The 17,406-nt window shown below is 52.6% G+C and overlaps 1 protein-coding gene across 1 annotated transcript in view; it reads left to right on the top strand.

The window, feature by feature from the left end:
* The window catches only part of CDH23 (cadherin related 23), a gene marked incomplete at both ends in the record, with an annotated part of 127,773 nt that overhangs the window by 85,559 nt on the left and 24,808 nt on the right, over nt 1-17,406 (top strand). Inside the window, 23 exons of the mRNA XM_079535602.1 lie at nt 2,254-2,318; nt 2,435-2,672; nt 2,766-2,871; nt 2,976-3,103; nt 4,110-4,182; nt 4,357-4,473; nt 5,496-5,608; nt 6,519-6,626; nt 7,497-7,686; nt 8,394-8,539; nt 8,765-8,984; nt 9,141-9,293; nt 9,789-9,902; nt 10,373-10,521; nt 11,679-11,739; nt 11,819-11,967; nt 13,271-13,406; nt 13,497-13,885; nt 13,973-14,074; nt 15,288-15,437; nt 15,699-15,827; nt 15,907-16,035; nt 16,643-16,870. Coding sequence (XP_079391728.1) covers nt 2,254-2,318; nt 2,435-2,672; nt 2,766-2,871; nt 2,976-3,103; nt 4,110-4,182; nt 4,357-4,473; nt 5,496-5,608; nt 6,519-6,626; nt 7,497-7,686; nt 8,394-8,539; nt 8,765-8,984; nt 9,141-9,293; nt 9,789-9,902; nt 10,373-10,521; nt 11,679-11,739; nt 11,819-11,967; nt 13,271-13,406; nt 13,497-13,885; nt 13,973-14,074; nt 15,288-15,437; nt 15,699-15,827; nt 15,907-16,035; nt 16,643-16,870 — 3,393 coding nt within the window. The remainder of the gene's footprint in view (nt 1-2,253; nt 2,319-2,434; nt 2,673-2,765; nt 2,872-2,975; nt 3,104-4,109; nt 4,183-4,356; nt 4,474-5,495; nt 5,609-6,518; nt 6,627-7,496; nt 7,687-8,393; nt 8,540-8,764; nt 8,985-9,140; nt 9,294-9,788; nt 9,903-10,372; nt 10,522-11,678; nt 11,740-11,818; nt 11,968-13,270; nt 13,407-13,496; nt 13,886-13,972; nt 14,075-15,287; nt 15,438-15,698; nt 15,828-15,906; nt 16,036-16,642; nt 16,871-17,406) is intronic.

Here is a 17,406-nt window from a genome sequence, read left to right as displayed (position 1 = left end):
ACATTGCTATTGTTTCCCGAACAAATTGCACGACATGCCCTTTCCTGCAGATCCGCGCAGGAGAGCAGAACTGCCTGCTTGGGAGGTGGGAAGGATGCTCATGGGATAAAAGGGAGATGAGGGAATACTTGCATGCAGGATGGAGAGCGGTGCTTGGGGCTGACGAGCTGTGCAGCAACACAGAGCAGCATCCCTGCAGCTCAAGGAATGAATGGATTCTCAGGTTAGCCCAGCTGCCTCTTCCCAAGATTCTCCCTGAGTTTTGCCACCTAAATGCATTTTGGAGAAGAGCACCACACTGGTGACAGCTCACAAAAGCACAGCTACAGACCTGTGCTTCCATCCTGCCCTTTGCAGGCTCCAGTGGGCAAATCCCCTCTTAATATTCTGGGCAGGAGGCGAGCAGCTGCAAAAGCCGTTTGATGGCTGCTTGAGGTGGAGCCCCAGGAAACTTCCAGCCAGATACTTCTCCTCCTCCCTCTCTTTCTCCTTCTCCCTGCCTGCAGTTGGGGACTGACGCACTGGAAACACTGGGCATCGGCACTGTGGCACTGGGATCAGCCCGCAAAGGCATCAGGGCTTTGGATCTTCTCGCACCGCACAGCTCCGTGCTGACCTTCTCTTCACCTTCCTCCTTCCCTATATTTTTTTAGCCCGGCAGCAGAAAATTACACTTTCCCGGCGTTGTCTGTCACTGCAATAAGCACTTACAAGTGCAATCGCAAGGGGCCAAATGAAGGGAATTAGTTTTGCCCATGCTTTGTGGCACTGGCAGGTTCCCTGTAAATCATTATCTCATCACCACCAACCCAGGTGCATGGAAAATGCCTTTCTCGTCCCAAGCGTTTAGGGATTAATGGGTCCTAGGTTACAGGAGCAAAAATGATGTCTGGAAAAAAGACACACCCTGGTCCTGGGTAGGGTGGCTTTGGGCTGATTTGCTCAGTTTTGCTGAGTGCATAAAGCATAAAGTGCATAAAAATTAAAGCACACCTTAGCTATGGAGAAGCAAATCAGCAGAATGGGTAGGTCTGAAAGGATGGCTCCAGCAGGACATGCTTTGGCTGAGGCAAAGCACCAGGGATTTACCAGCTGAGAAGCTTCTGGGGAGAAAATGAAAGAATTCAGGCAAATTTTCACACCATGGCATGAAAGGTATGGGGAGGTGAGGCAGTTGGGTGTACTCAAACTCCTGCTCTGCTGGTGATGGTACCCAAGGCCATCAGTAAATCAGGAGGATTTCAGGAGCAGGTTGTGCTCCGTGCCAGTCCTAAAATACAGCCTTCTGATGGTATCTGGACGTAAAATGTGTCTCTGACCCTGCTTCTCAGAGTCTGGTTGGAGTCTAAGTAGTCCGGACAGGACTTGATTTAGAAAATACTGGGGGGGGGGGGGGGGGGGGGAGGAGAGAAAAAAAATATATAGTTTTGGACTCTTATTCCACTTCCTTCATCTAAATACAAAGTTTTCTGGTCATTTTTTCTTGCCTCCGTTCATGCATATTTTATATATTCATTAGAGAAAAGACTTTAAAACATACATAAATCTCGTCTCACTCCTCTGGAGCTGACAAACTGTGCCTTGCATACCTCGCCTGGAGGCAAAGCCTTCCAGTGGCAAAGCCTTGCAGGATTTGGGCTTCCCAGGTCATCCTTCTTCTCCTGTGCCTATTTTGTGGCTTTCTGATTAGGATTTCTCTCCCCTGTGGAAATGGAGCTGCTCGCAGCAGACAGCTCTTTTCTTCTCTGTTTTCTTTAAAATCTCATCTGCCTTCATGCACTCTTTCCACGTCAGCTCAGCATGGCAGTGAAAGGCAGCAGGCATAATGTTTTGGGGAATAGCACTGAGCACTCTTGCTGGACGGATGCTATCTGCAGCAGGTGGCTGGTCAGAAATTCCCCCAGAAATTGGGCAAGCCCCAACAGTCCAAGTCTGGATCCATTGGGTATTCAACAGCAGTGAACAACGTAGGTGGGAAGGAGCAGGTAAAAGGGGGGAGAAGAAGAGGCTGAGGCTTGCCTGTCTGCTCTGGAGGGCTGCTGGAGGCAGTGCCTTCTGTGGGTGCTCCTGGAAGGGGCAGGGGCTGGGCTGAGCAGCCACCAGCCTACCCTGAAGCCGCGTCATCTGGGAAGGCATGAAACTTCCCGAGGTGTGAATATAAATTAAGCTTTCTGTGAGTTGTGATGGGTTCACTGGTGTGTGCAATTCCCAGAAGTAGCATTATTTGTTAACTAACTTTTGATTTTTTTTCAGGCAACTGACAATGATGTGGGCAGCTATGGGAAAGTCAGTTATTTCTTCAGCGATGACCCCGATCGGTAGGTGTGGTTGTACCACTGGGGTAAGGGTGCTTATCCAAAATTTGGAGACTAACATCTCACCATCTCCAGCACATGGTCACCGAGGTTTTCACCCCTTTCCTGTCCCTCTCCAGTTTTTCACTGGACAAGGACACAGGTGTGATCCTGCTGATAGCCCGACTGGACTTTGAGACCATGCAGCGCTACACGCTGACTGTCATTGCACGGGATGGTGGCGGCGAGGAGACAGCAGGGCGCATCAGGATCAACGTCCTGGATGTCAATGACAATGTGCCCACCTTCCAGAAGGAGGCATACCTGGGGGCACTGCGAGAGAACGAGCCCTCTGTCACCCAGGTGGTCCGGCTCCGGGTGAGGGACAGCCGGGGCCAAGTCCCCATTCAGCACCACTCCCTGCCTGGCCAGTGCAGCATCTGTGCTCACCTTTCTCTTCTGTCTATGTAGGCATCTGATGAGGACTCCCCTCCAAACAACCAGATCACCTACAGCATCGTGCAGGCATCTGCCTTCCGCGAGTACTTTGACATCACGGTGTCAGAAGGATATGGAGGTAAGCGCTGCTGTTGAGAGAGATGACAAGAGGACAGCAAGTTGGGTGGTGACAACAGGGTGTCCCCCACTTTGTGCTGAGCCTCCCACCTTACATCCTTTCAGTGATAAGTGTGAATCACCCCCTCGACTATGAGCAGATAGCCAATGGGGTCATCTACTTGACCGTGATGGCCAAGGACGCTGGTAACCCACCACTCAACAGCACTGTCCCCGTCACCATCGAGGTGTTTGTAAGTACAATGCGAACCTGATGATGGGGACAGATGGCAGGTGGAGCTGGGGCATCACCTCAGCCCCCACTGAGCAGTGTGAACACACCTGCCTTTTCCAATAGAAAGAAAACGAGAAGGAGGTGTTTGACAACAGCACTTCGGGGAAAAAAGAGACATGAAAAGGCAGAACAAGAGCTAGTGGGGAGGGAGGCAATTTTTTTTCCTCCTTTGCTTGTTGGTTTTTAATAAAGAAGTCAAACTCGCCTTGTAGATCTCCCATTAGGGGACAATACGCTTTGTAGACGGAGCTGCCGAGTCAGAACTAATAGTGCGCGGCGCCGAGATCCAGGGAAATATCACTGCTAATAAGCTGCCGCTGCGCTCACTGCCACTGCTGTCCTCACTGGGGCGATGAGCCAGCAACAGGAAGCGTGCAAAGGATGGGGGTCTGCAGAAATCTGTAAAGCTGATGATGGAGTGCATGGGGTCTGGTTGGGCATTTCTCCCCCACCACTGGCTTTGCCCTGTGACAGTCACCCCATGCTCCACGAGGATGAATGCAGTTTCCACATTGCCCTCGGAGAAGGCACAGGGAATGCTGAGTGATGCTCCAGCTGATTACAGACCACTTGCTTCCCGAAATGGGAGCAGAGGATGGCAATTCAATTACAGTGCAATAGGCGTCACTGGCACGTGAAATTGCCTTGAATATCCAGTTTGGTGGCAGCAGGAGCAGCTGAGCCTACTGGCCCATCAGCAGCCTCCATGAAGAAAATGTCTCTGGAACAGCCCCAGGAAAGTGACAAAATCCACACAGTGCTTTAATGTCCTGGTTGCTCCACCATTCCCTTTATGGGCTATTAGATTTGGTGTTTAGACCCCCTCTACCCTTAGCCCTAATCCCACCTTCCTTACACTGTTGCCTTGAGTTGGCCGTGTGATACAAGCGCCTGTATCTGCACTGTACCTCTTCACCCACAGTGCCTTTGTCTCAGCCAGCCTTTTGCCTTTCTTTTTGCTGTAGGATGAGAATGACAACCCACCCACCTTCAGCAAGCCTTCCTACGTGATAGCCATCATGGAGGACATCATGGCAGGTACAGCTTCTTCTCTAGCCATTCTGGAGGGCCCTGGGGTCGCATAGTCACCTGGGGATCCCACAGCTATCCTGGGGTACACGAATGTTTGTTGGGGAGGCGAGGAGCCAAGTCCTTGAGCCAATGAGCAGTGGGGCAGGTGCCTCCTCCAACCCTCATTTCTGCCCCTGCAAGGTGCTACCGTGCTGTTCCTCAATGCCACAGACTTGGACCGGTCCAGGGAGTATGGGCAGGAGTCAATCATCTACTCCCTGGAGGGCTCCTCTCATTTTCGGATCAACGCTCGCTCAGGTGAGCCTTCATCCACACACTAACTCTTTTCCATTCAGTCTAGTCCCTTTTTTCCCCAGTTTTCTTCCCTATTGTTTTTCCCCTTTCACTCTTCCTTCCTCCTTCCCCTTAGCCTGCTTATGGAAAACACGATGTAAGGGAGTCACCAAATTTCAGTCCCCAAGGTTGGTCACTGTGAAACTTTTGGGAGAGGCCCCAGCAGAAGGTTGTGATGCTTGAGGAAAGGCTGGCAGTTTGACTGCAAGGGCTTATTTTAGCTCAGGAGATGCTGTCTGCCCTTCCTCGCTGACATCTTTTTGGTTCATTAAGGGCAGGAATGCTGACAAAGCAGCAAATACTGCAGAGAGAACCTCCTCTTTTCCATATGGCACCTGCAAGAAAAGAGGCACATGGGTGCTTGGAAGGGAGGAAAGGGATGATAGTGTAACCTGGGGTGGTGGAGAAGCTAGTCCTATCTGTGAGACATCCAAACTCCCTGTACCTGTTCTGTGAGGATGTGCTGTCCTTTGGGTGCAAGTCTGTGGACAGGAGACATCCATCATTACAACATCTGTGCACTTAAACCACTTTTCCTGTGATTAATTTTTTCAGTACAGGGATTAGTTGGTGCCGTGAGAGTTTGGAGTCAGACATATTTTAAGAAGACCTTTAGCCTTACAAATTTTCCTTGCTTAGATTAGTTTTTCCTCTCCAGTTCTTGCTCTTCCCATGAAAGAGCTCTTCCCATGGCACAACAGCACCTCCATACACAGCAAGGCACACCTTATAGCTCAGGCCCTGAGTGAGAAACAGACAGTTTGCAGGTTCAGGGGAACAAAGCAGCTTACAGCCTCCTGAAGGGTAGGAGAGCATGGTTATTTCTTACATTTCTGGCTGTAGACCCATTCCAGGAAACCCCCGCCATCTATGTGAAGCTGAATCAGTCTCCATTTGAAGTAACTCTGTTTTCACCAGTTCCCCAAGCTACAGGTGGTAAGTCACCGTATGTCCTCCCTCATCTCTCTCATCCTTTTTGTCTGCAGGAGAGATCACGACGACATCCTTGCTGGACCGGGAGGCCAAATCTGAATATATCCTCATTGTTAGAGCAGTGGATGGGGGTGTGGGTCACCATCAGAAGACAGGCATTGCCATGGTGAGCATGGCCCCAGGGCCCCTTGCTTGGAGGGCACATGGAGCACACTGTAGTGTCTGCCCATCACTCCGGGCTGCTTCCCGCTGCAGAATGACTCTTCAGAGTGGGAGGACCTGGAAATCAGGCTCCCTTTCCTAGCAAGCCATTTGTCACAGAGCCACTTGACCTTCCTGTGCTTTGTGTGTCCATCCCTTGGCACGGGCACAGCTGCAGGTACCCGTTCCTCCCACAGCATGGCTCCCTTTATTAGTGCTTCTCAAGAAAACACTTGGTCAGAGAGCTTGCTGGAGCACTTAGCTGTTCCTGATGACTGCTATTCACACACTGCCTGCATCAAGGATTTCCAACTGCTTTTTGATTCTTGGGCTCCTTGGAAGGTACTAGCAGAGGTGCAGGCAAATTGAATCCTCCTGGCAATGGCTTTGCCTCGCCCCTCACTGGCATACCATCGTTTGAAACCTTTTCATGGAAGTCTTTGGAAATATGAGGCCAGAAGCCAAGGATCCATCTCCTGTGGCCTAATGTTGGTTGGAAGGTTTAATGCCTTTGGGTCCTCTCTCTCCTGGGATGCTTTGTTGGGCTGCAGAAGAGATGTCCCATGCAACAGCAAAGTACTGTGGTAGTGCCAAAGAGCTCCCCAGAATAACTGTCATTGGTACTGAGGTTCATTGGAAGGTGTGGGATCCAGGAAGGCTGTAACTAGAGGTTGCAGCCCTGGCTAGGCAAATGCACAGCTTGCGGGGTGGTGGGCTCCTGTTTGGAGCTGCAGATGAGAGGATGTTCTGTCAGTAGCTTCACTGAAAGGCCAAAAAAAAAAAAGGATTTCTGCAACCCATTGCAGTTAGAACAAAAAAATCCACCCAGGTCCTCACATGGACCTGCCAGCAGCTGAGCCTGTTTTCTCCTGCAGGTGAACATCACACTGCTGGACATCAATGACAACTACCCCACCTGGAAGGATGCGCCCTACTTTATCAACCTGGTGGAAATGACCCCCCCGAATTCAGACGTCACCACAGTACGTGTGCAGAGAGGCAGCTTCAGGCAGCCTCCTCCCACCTGCCCAGCCTTCCCCCCTTATGCCTGCAGTAAGCCTTACAGAAGTTGGTTCAAAAGGTTCCTCTTTGCTGCCCATCCCATGCGTTCCTCCTCTCCACTGGGATTCTTTATTGTTTTAGCAATTGTGTGGGTTTTGGCCAAGTTCTCCTTTTCTTAGCCTCGCTTGCGACCTCCTTCAAGGACCTCTCTGAAAGACATTGATTTACAGCCTTTCAAATCCCGCTGGTGAAATAAAAGAGAAGGAGAGCAAGAGGCTTGCACTCCATCACACTGGGAGAAAAATGACGGGCACGAAACAGAAAATAAATGAGAGGAAAGTGAGGAGAATCCACAAAACTGTTTAACAGGGAAGGCTGCAAGAGAAAGCTGGCGCAAAAAGGAAGAAAGGTTCAGAGGAGAGCAGGAGGTGGCAAGGTTTGCAGCAGTGACTCACAGCCCCCAGCCCCACTTTGGAGGACCTGTGTGGGTCCCACCATGCTTCTCCCACACTTCTCCTCCAGAGAGTGGCAGGTAGCTTCTGTAGAAGCTGAGAAGTCCTCTTGCATCACCATCCAAATTAGTTGCTGGGAAAGTAATTGCTGTGCAACCCATAGGATGGAAATTCAGCTGGAACAGAAAGAGCCAGGGAAGATACAAGTGAAGTTGTTCTGGGCTTTGAGTATATGTAAATGCCCCCTGTAATTAAAAACATTACAGGAAGCACTAAATATCCAGGGGAGGAGAACACCACCAGTGGAGGCTCAGCCACTATAACAGACAGCAGTGAATCTCCACCTGGGATATTCTTGTTTTTACTCCCGTCTCTCAGCTCCATTTGTTGCCATTTCAGGTGGTGGCTGTAGATCCGGACCTGGGGGAGAACGGCACGGTGGTGTACAGCATCCGCCCCCCCAACAAGTTCTACAGCCTCAACAGCACCTCTGGCAAGATCCGCACCTCCGGCGTCCAGCTGGACCGTGAGAACCCCAACCCACAGGAGGCTGAGCTGATGCGGAGGATTGTGGTGTCGGTCACCGACTGTAAGCTGGAGTCATGGGAGGACATCAGTGTTTGATGCGGGGAGTGGAGCCAGCTGGTCTTTGAGACCTGGCACTTGAGCCTGAGGCATGCTGCAGAGCTGGGGCCACCACCTTACTGGGCACACACAGAAAAGGGTGGGCATGAGCTTCCTCTTACAGAGGCTGGAAGAGGACAGCAGTACTGCTGCCTGTATGCAATGTATGCTTAGGCTTCATAGGTCTATTGTAGTTTAGGGATGCTTTTAGAGCTGAGGCTGTGGAGCTTGTAGGGCTGGCAAAATGTCATGGCTGTAGGCCGCCATCAGTAGCTAGGGAAGCCAGCTGAGCAGGTAAGGGAGATAACAGAGCTGGTCACGTGATTATGTTTTGGGGTGTTGTTTTTTTTTTTTAATTTTCTGAGAACAGTATTTTACAGAGTCATTTTCAGGAAAAGAAAAAAGGTTAATTAGGATAAATTCCCCACTGTCCAGCTGGTGTCCTGGAAGCACATTTAGTCTTAATTCTGCCCCTTCCTGAGTTTGTGCTGTAACATCCCATCCAAGCTGGCATAAGGAAAGGTATAAGGACAGATGTATGCTGCTACTGTCTTCAGCCACATGCACGGCCAGACCCTGCATGCTTCCAGGGAGAGTTTTCTCTGCTTGGGGACAATGCATTCTCCCAAGGGGCTGTAGGCATTAACCTTGGCCCCCATCCTATTCCTGCAGGTGGGCGGCCACCCCTGCGAGCCACGAGCAGTGCCACAGTGTTTGTCAACCTGCTGGATCTGAATGACAATGATCCCACTTTCCAAAACCTGCCCTTCGTCGCTGAGATATCTGAGGGTCTTCCTGCTGGCACCTCTGTTTTCCAGGTGAGCTCATCCCACCAGTGCTGGAGAATGTCATCATTTCCACCATGAATGGAGATGTCCATGGGAACCTGTGTTGTCTTCACACAGCATGGTACCCGCAAGGAGAATAACTTGAAGCTCTGTTGTTTCAACCTGAGGTTTCTGGGAACAGAGCTTGGGGTTTTGTCACTCAGGAGATGATTGGAGTCACTGTGCTTACCCCTCCCTCCATCCTATCCACATCAGGTGCTGGCCATCGACCTGGATGAGGGCGCCAACGGGTGGGTGACGTATCGCATGCAGGTGGGGATGCCCCGTATGGACTTCCTCATCAACAGCACCAGCGGGCTCATCATCTCCACTACCGTGCTGGACCGGGAGAGGATCGCTGAGTACTACCTGCGTGTGGTGGCCAGCGATGCTGGCACACCCTCCAAGAGCTCCACCAGCACCCTCACTGTTAAAGGTGGGCACATCAGGTCCTCTCCAGTCCCCAGACGTCTAAATTTCCATAGGCAGCAAGGGATTCTACAGGGTCCTCAGAACAGCCAGGGGTATTCTGGGGAGATGGGCAGCAGAAGGAGGCAGCCCTGGGGGCACTCATCTCCATTCCCTCTTGCAGTGCTGGATGTGAACGATGAGAGCCCCACCTTCTTCCCAGCCATCTACAACGTGTCATTGCCTGAAAATGTGGCCCGGGACTTCAAAGTGGTCCGACTCAACTGCACAGATGCCGACGTGGGACTGAATGCTGAGCTCAGCTACTTCATCACAGGTACAGCTGCTGACCCCATCTCACTCAGCTGGGGAGCTTTCCATCCTGACAGTGTTTTTCCAGACTGCCTTGCAGGGGGATCTGGGTGTCTTTTCCAAGGATGCTTTCCATTCTGGCCATCAGCATAGGGAGCAGGTACACCTTCTGGGAAAGGTACAGCTTTTGGGACACAATGCCAACATGATGAGAGAAAGATTGTTTGAGTCTCGCCAGTGCTCATCGTCAGTGCTGCCGATCCCAAAACTTGTGTGGTATCGCCCTCTGCTGCACGGCCCTGCTCTAACTCCCCTCTTGGCTCCCACTGGGCTGGGATTCAGGAACCCTTAGCCCTAAATACACCCTGTCATTAAACCCACGAGATGCAGCATCTGCATAATTTATCTCAGGGTCTCCCGTAGCACCACATATCCAGGGGCTGCATCTGGTCTCTGTTGATTTTCATCCGTGGAACTGCACTGGTGACAACAACATTCTGGTCCCTGTCCTTTGCTGCAGGTGGGAACCAGGATGGCAAATTCAGCGTCGGCTTCAGGGATGGGGTGGTCAGGACAGTCGTGAGCCTGGACAGGGAGACGGTGGCATCATATGCACTGATCCTGGAGGCCATCGGTGAGAGCTCCTCCCTGTTTCTGTGAAAGCTTTGAGCTGCCTGTGTTTGATTTGGGCATCCCACAGCTGCTTTTGTGGACAGCCACTTCACCCCTTGGCTGGTCCCATCCCAGGGCTTTCCTTTCCCAATCCGTCCCAGCACTGCAGCATTGCTTCCATGCTGCTGGGCTTCTGCTCAGTGGTTGCCAATTCATCCCAAACCACCTGGCATAGGCAGAGGGCACCAAATGCATCTTGTCCATCATCCCTAGAGCTTTAAAGTGATGTGCCTGCCTGCAGAAGGCTTCGACGTCCCTCCTGAGCAGAAAAAAAAAGTAGCCTGCTCAGAAATTTTGGGATCACAGCCCTACAGGTTCTGTGTTGATGCAGAAGGGATGCTGCCCCATGCTTACCCCCCACCTCTAGCCCCTCACCCCCCTGTGTGAAGAGCCAGGGATGACCAAACCCCAGCCCTGCTTTCTCCCCCACAGACAACGGCCCCACCGGGAACCGCCGCACTGGGACCGCCACCGTTTATGTCACTGTCCTGGATGTCAATGATAACCGGCCCATCTTCCTTCAGAGCAGCTATGAAGCTAGTGTACCTGAGGACATCCCAGCCGCCAGCAGCATCGTGCAGGCACGTGACTTCTCAACACCAGTCTGTTCCCTGTGAATGCATGGTGAGAGTGTCAGGGAGAAAAAAGCAAGGACAGGGAGCCTCATGGGACTTAAGTAAGAAATTCACTCCGCTTATTCATAAGATGAGAAAAGCACTTGTGCTTGTGAGGCCCCTTGGGTGGCTGTCTCCCAGAAGGAACTGAGGGCAGGGGTTTCCAGGATCGAATTGGAAGGGACCTCAAATCCCATCTGGCCCCAATTCCTGCCATGGATTGGTTGCCCCCACCAGATCAGGGCTCCATCCATCATCTTGGGCACCTCCAGGGATGGAGCACCCACAGCCAGTAGGTGCCAGTGCGCTTACCGCCCTCTGAGTTGGTTCTGAGAGAGCTGTGGGTCTGCTTGTGTCGTCCCCATCCCAGGGTAGGAAGGCTTGGGTAGGCAGCAGCCAGGTCAAATGTGCAAAAAAAAAGGTTTCCAAAGGCACTAGCTAAATGTTTTTAATTGCTGATCGGAAACTATGAGGTGGAGGTGAGCAGCGTGGAAAGCAAGATACTGCGTCAGAGCAGAGAAGCATCGCTCACTGGCTGTGTGACGCAGGACGAAACCACGGCCAGCAAATGGCACGAGAGCTGTGTGGCCCAGAAGTTGAGAGCTGCACCCTAGGCTCACGCATCTGGGGCCATGGTGGTACCCATGACCCCGGGTACCCTGATGGACCCAACTGTCCCTAGGAGGAGGCCCTTGCTGTAGCAGGGTGACCAAAGCTGCCCTCATTCTGGCATTTGCTAAGCACACACTGTTTGACTTAGTGACTTGAGGTTCATTAGGGTAATTTCTTCAGGGATTTTTTCACTCATCTGGGGGTGGCTCGGATCCCTATGGGGAAGCATATCCTTGGGCAGAGAGCTGCACTGTCGCATGGGGACACCAGAGGGGACCGTTGTGCTAGGTTTCCCAGGAGCTCCATGTCACTTGCACAGTGCATAGTAGCCCAGAGCTGCTCAGCTGGATAGGCCACCCAGTGCACTCAGGAAGAAGCAAACTCCTATTTGGACTCTCAGCTTGTAATGCAGAGATGATGAGGGCAGGGTAACCTGCTTCGCCTCGCAGATGACAGCTGGGCAGGGTGGAAGGATCTGCAAGCTTCACCTCTGCTTTTCTTTCCTCATGAAGGTGAAAGCTACAGATGCAGACGAGGGCGTGAATGGGAGAGTGTGGTACAGGATCGTTAAGGGTAAGGCCAGGTTCACATGGGCACTCCACTCCGGAGGCTGGCACCACCTTCATGACCACTCTGCCTTCCTCACCCCCAGGGAATGAGCACAACAACTTTCGGATCAACCCCAGCAGCGGGCTGCTGATGCGTGGTGTGCGGCCCCTGGACCGTGAACAGAACTCCTCTCACGTCCTGGAGGTGGAAGCCTACAACACAGAGCATGGCCCCATGAGGAGCTCCGTGCGGGTACGTGCCCGGAATAAGGCAGCTTGTAGGGATGCTGCATCAGACAGCTGTAATTTCCAGCCCTCGCTGAGCAGAGGCAGGCGTGCAGGAAGCCCAAGAGACCTGGAAACGCTGACGGAAAGTCTCTGTGGGTGGAGAAGAAGAGGGTTTGGGTTTTTTGTTTTTTCTTTTTTTCCTGTGACATTTGGGTGCGCTCAGGCTGCATGCTGAAAACCACACAGTCAAGCATCTATTTAATTAAGAGAGGACTAATGTAATCATCTTCAGCAGTGATACAGCAACTTCCTTCCTTCAGGAGGGTTTCCCATGAACCCTGATCTGCCACCCCATCCCTCCAGTCCCATCGCCTTTATTTTTAGAACTACCAATCTGTTGGGGGGCTCCAGCAGAGTGTTATGTGCCCACAGCCCCTATAGGAAAGCAGGAAAAGAAAGGCTGTCCCTGGGGGAAGGTGGGAAAATACAGCCTGACCCGCGGGCTGTGAGGTTTGCACAGTTCACATGGAGCCATCGGTACTCCCACACTGCAGGGTTTCCAGCAGTGAGATTTGGGGCTGAGGATCCCAAAGAGGGAGTAAGACTGAGCTGTACCTGCCTGTCACCAGGGAAGGATGGATCCCTCATAACACTGCTCCAGTGCAGCAGATGAATGCCAGAAAATGCATTTAGAATCATTCAGATTGGAAAAGCCCTCTCAGGTATCAGTGCTCTTTTGGAGGATAAATGTGTCCTAATATCCAACCTGAACCTCCCCTGGCACAACCTGAGGCTGTCACCTCTCATCCTATCACTGTTACCTGGGAGCAGAAGCCAACCCCCACCTCATCACCACCTCCTTTCAGGAGCTTTAGAGTGGGATGAGGTCTCCCCTGCACCTCCTCTTCTCCAGGCTGACCCATTCCAGCTCTCTCAGCTGCTCCCCATAAGACACATGCTCCGGATCTCTCACAGCTTCACTGCCCTTCTCTGGATGTGCTCCAGGTCCTCCATGCATGCAAGGCCATCCTTGTACATGCAAACAGATGACAAGCGTTAGCAGCAATGAGACATCTTGGGAACATATTTGTGATCTGAGACGAGTTTTCAGTGCTGTTAGCTGCTGCCATGCTGCTGCTGTCCTCTTGGGACTGCAGAGGATGGGTTCCACCACAGGAGGAAAGGAATACAGGGATTTAGTGCTCCTCCCAATTCATGACCCACGTTTGCATTCCTCTGCGAAAGCTCGGGGGGTTCAGGCCATCAAAACAGCAGCCAGCAGCCATTCCCATTGGCTGAGTTCTCTCTCATGTTCTCGGGGCCTGCAGGTGATCGTGTACGTGGAGGATGTGAATGACGAGGTGCCAGTGTTCACCCAGCGGCAGTACAACCGCCTGGGGCTGCGCGAGACGGCTGGCATTGGCACCTCAGTGGCCGTGGTGCGGGCCACGGACAGGGACACAGGTAGGGTCTGGCTGGGCTGCAGCCCTGTGGGCTGGGCTCGGTGTCCTGCCTCATTGGGATGCTGAGTGCCATGGTTGTGCTCTTCCCCAGGGAACGGCGGCTTGGTCAGCTACCAAATCCTGTCGGGCGCCGAAGGGAAGTTTGAGATTGATGAGAGCACAGGTCTCATCACCACCATCGACTACCTGGACTATGAGACCAAGACGAGCTACCTGATGAATGTCTCAGCCACAGACCAGGCTCCACCCAACAACCAGGGCTTCTGCAGCGTGTACGTCAGCCTGCTGAATGAGCTGGATGAGGCCGTGCAATTCTCCAACAGCAGCTATGAGGCTGTCATCATGGAGAACATCCCGCTGGGATCCGAGGTGCTCCGTGTCCAGGCCCGCTCCATCGACAACCTCAACCAGATCACCTACAAGTTTGATCCCAACACCAACGCCCAGGCGCTCTCTCTCTTCAAAATCAACGGCATCACTGTAAGCAGGCGCGGTGCTGTCCTTTGGGCTGGGCTGTCCCCAGTGCCTTGGGGCTGCTGGGGGGACATGACGCTTGGCCATTGGCAGGGGGTGATCACGGTGAAAGGCCAAGTGGATCGGGAGAAGGGAGATTTCTACACCTTGACGGTGGTGGCCGATGACGGAGGGCCAAAGGTCGACTCCACGGTGGTGAGTGGCTCCTCTCCCCTCCCTTGGCCAGGTTATCACACAGGTTTTTCATAATTCTGTAATCATGTTGGCTCTTTTTGTGCAAGATCTGCTGGGTCTGGCAGACCCATTTCCAGCCCAAAAAACAGGTTCTGAAAACCCAGATATGGGGGAAATCCTGCATTTGCATAAGCACAGACAGCTGAGTTTTAGCTTCTGTGTGTCACAGGATCAGACTTCTCATAACACATAAAACAAAACAAAAGAAAACAAAACAAAAGACATTAAAACACAGCCCTGTAGACTTTACAGATCACTTACCAAAATACACTGGTTCTCAGGTAGGTAAAACTTGGTTGGGGGAGCTTGAAATACTTTGCAGTGCTGAAGGGCAGTGTTATATTTGGCAGTTTCAGGGGCAGCTGAGTGGGGCGATTTGCATCTCCCTGCCGCAGAGGGTGGCTCTGTGGGCAGGGATAAAAGTGTGCTGGTTTGGGCCAGGTGGGCCCCACAGGAGTTTCAGAGCTGGAGGCATGCTCTGCATTCCAAGACCCCATATCTTGGGGCACCTGCTGCCTCTGAAGGCAGTGCTGGAGGAAAGAGGTGGTGAGGGGAGACCCTGCCCTGGTGGGCTGGGATGCTCCATATCCTACTAACTTGTTTTTTTGTTGTTTTCTCTGCTTCTCCTCCCACAGAAGGTAAGCACATGTGCCACACCACCATCACTGTCAGTGGCAGGACCTGTCCCAAGTACCAAGCTGCAGGTGGCATCTGCAGAGGAGCAGCTGCAGAATTCACCAGGCTCTCCCTGAATCTGATTCACCAACAACCACAGCAGCTCCATTCAGCCCCGCCACACCTGTGGCCGAAGGAAGCCATAAATAGAGTCCCGGGAACAGAACTGCTCTTCCTCTCCCACTCATGCAGATCTTCAATTGCAAAAGGCGATGAGAGCATTTCCTCCAATTAATGGTGGCTAAAGTAGCCCACTCCCTTGTCGCCTCCAGGATGGAAAATCCAGCAAGCTCGAAAGCATGATCTCTCTGGGTTTCCTCTGCTCTACTGCCAAGGGTGAACCCACACCTCTAGCCTGCAGTATCTGTGTGCATTCCCCCATGTCCCCCATGGGGACAAGACCCCACATGTTTTGCTGGCACTTTTGGGGGATGGAGGTGCAAGGACTGAGGGCTTTCTGGGGGTCTTACCGGAGGTCTCACTTCTGCCATGCCCACAGGTGACCATCACGGTCCTGGATGAGAATGACAACAGCCCACAGTTCGACATCACCTCCGATTCATCCGTCAGCGTTCCAGAGGACAGCACGGTGGGCAGGAGGGTGGCTGTGGTCCTGGCTCGTGACCCTGACGCAGGCAGCAATGGGCAGGTGAGACAGTGCATCCTCCCCCAGCACCACTCCAGCCCCTTCCCCTGCCCTGTGTCCCCTTCATGCCAAGCATTGCATGAAGGCTGTGGGTGAGGCCGGGGGAGTTTGCTTTGGGGTGGCTGAATACCCCTGACACACACCACACTACGCCTTTGAAGATGCTCTGAGACATCCCAAGGTGCTGCTGGGTTTATTCCCGTAGGGGATCTCCGAGTCACATCACCTGCTGATGATTTTCCTCTGTCTGCTGGCCGCTTCCAGGTGACATTCTCACTGACAGCAGGGAATGTGGGGCAGGCATTTGAGATCCGCACCACTAACAACACCTATGGAGAGGTGCTTGTGGCTCGGCCGCTGGACCGGGAGCTGCTGGATCACTACACCCTGCAGGTGAGCTGAGCCCTGCCATGCTCCCCTGCCCTTTGTGCTTAGAAATGGCATTTTGGAGAAAAATTGCCTACCACCACAGATCCAAGCTTCGGATGGTGGCGTGCCCCCCCGGAGGAAAGAGCACACCCTGCGGGTCACCATCCTTGACGTCAACGACAACCCGCCCGTCATCGATAGCCCCTTTGGCTACAATGTGAGCGTGAGTGAGGTAAGCACCCGAGGTGAGGCGGCTCTGAGGGAGCTGGATAATTAAGCAATAAAACACAATCAGGCATGAAAAAAAAGACAACTTATTTCCTGCAGGTTTAATTCCTGGGCCATGGGTTCTCCATTTGAGGGTGAAAAATGAAATATAAGTGATAGTCAGTGACACTCGGATGCGTGGGAGTGCTGCTCGTGATGAATAGTTTCGCATTAACATTATTGCCCTGTTAGGATTTCCTTATCTCTGTAATGCATGGTTGAAGCTGGTCGAAGAACAGAATTTCTCTTTTGATTTCTCCTGTAATGGGTCCATCTAGAAATAATTAGCTGAGCTCTGAGTGCATTACACAGCCTCCACCTTCAGGTTTTACACTTAAAGAGCCCAGATAGTGCCAAATGCATGGCTGTCTGCAGCAGGAAACTCAAGGGCTTCATCCCAACACGCTGGCCGAGGTGTACAGCCTCTGCTTTGCTGGGTGCCGGGATGGAGTTTGGAGCCTAGAGCAGCACACTGCCTGGGAAATCCCACTTTATATTAGAATGATGTTACCAATATCATGAATGATGTCTTTTCTATGTCATATCGTGCCTCTTTGTGTGTACTCCTGCAGAACGTCGGTGGAGGCACGGCAGTGGTCCAGGTGCGCGCCACCGACCGGGATGCCGGCCTCAACAGCGTCCTGTCCTACTACATCACCCGCGGGAACGAGGATCTCACCTTCCGCATGGACCGAGTCACCGGCGAGATCGCTACACGGCCCTCCCCACCAGACCGTGAGCGGCAGAGCTCCTACTGCCTGCTGGTCACTGTGGAGGACGAGGGCAACCCCTCACTGTCGGTGAGCCGCTGGGGTGCGGGTTTGGGGGCTGAGCACCGGGATGCTGCATGGGGATGGATACAGGACGGGTGGATGCGAAGTTCTGTGGTGATGCTTTGACGGTTTGGCCATACGTTAGCGTGTTGCTTCAGGTTGTGCTTTGGAGTCCATCCTTGGCACATGTGATGCCTTGGACCCTTTCTGGTTGCTTTGAGGTGTTTTCAAAGGTGCCGCCTCATCACTGCTTTCAGCACATGCCCTCGATTGTGTCTCATGCGCTGTGTTTCATACCCCCAACTCTGCTCTGAAGTGGTTTAAGCAGAAGTTCTGAGCTCTTTCATATCTCAGCTGAAAACTCCAAGCATCCCCATGGGCAAGCAGGGGTTGTCCTGCCCACCGGCTCACACCAAAACAGAGAATTGTCTCAGGATGCTGAACCAGCAAGATGCATGAGCGAACACCCATATGCAAGTATACATTGCTCCCAGCACAGCATGACCTCGCTGCCATCTCTCCTCGCCTCCACCTCGCCCTTATCTCTCCCCATCTCACGCATC

The sequence above is a fragment of the Tetrao urogallus genome (genome assembly GCF_951394365.1).
Source record: "Tetrao urogallus genome assembly, chromosome: 5".
Lineage (NCBI taxonomy): Eukaryota > Metazoa > Chordata > Aves > Galliformes > Phasianidae > Tetrao > Tetrao urogallus.
This window is presented reverse-complemented; position numbering and strand designations above follow the sequence as displayed.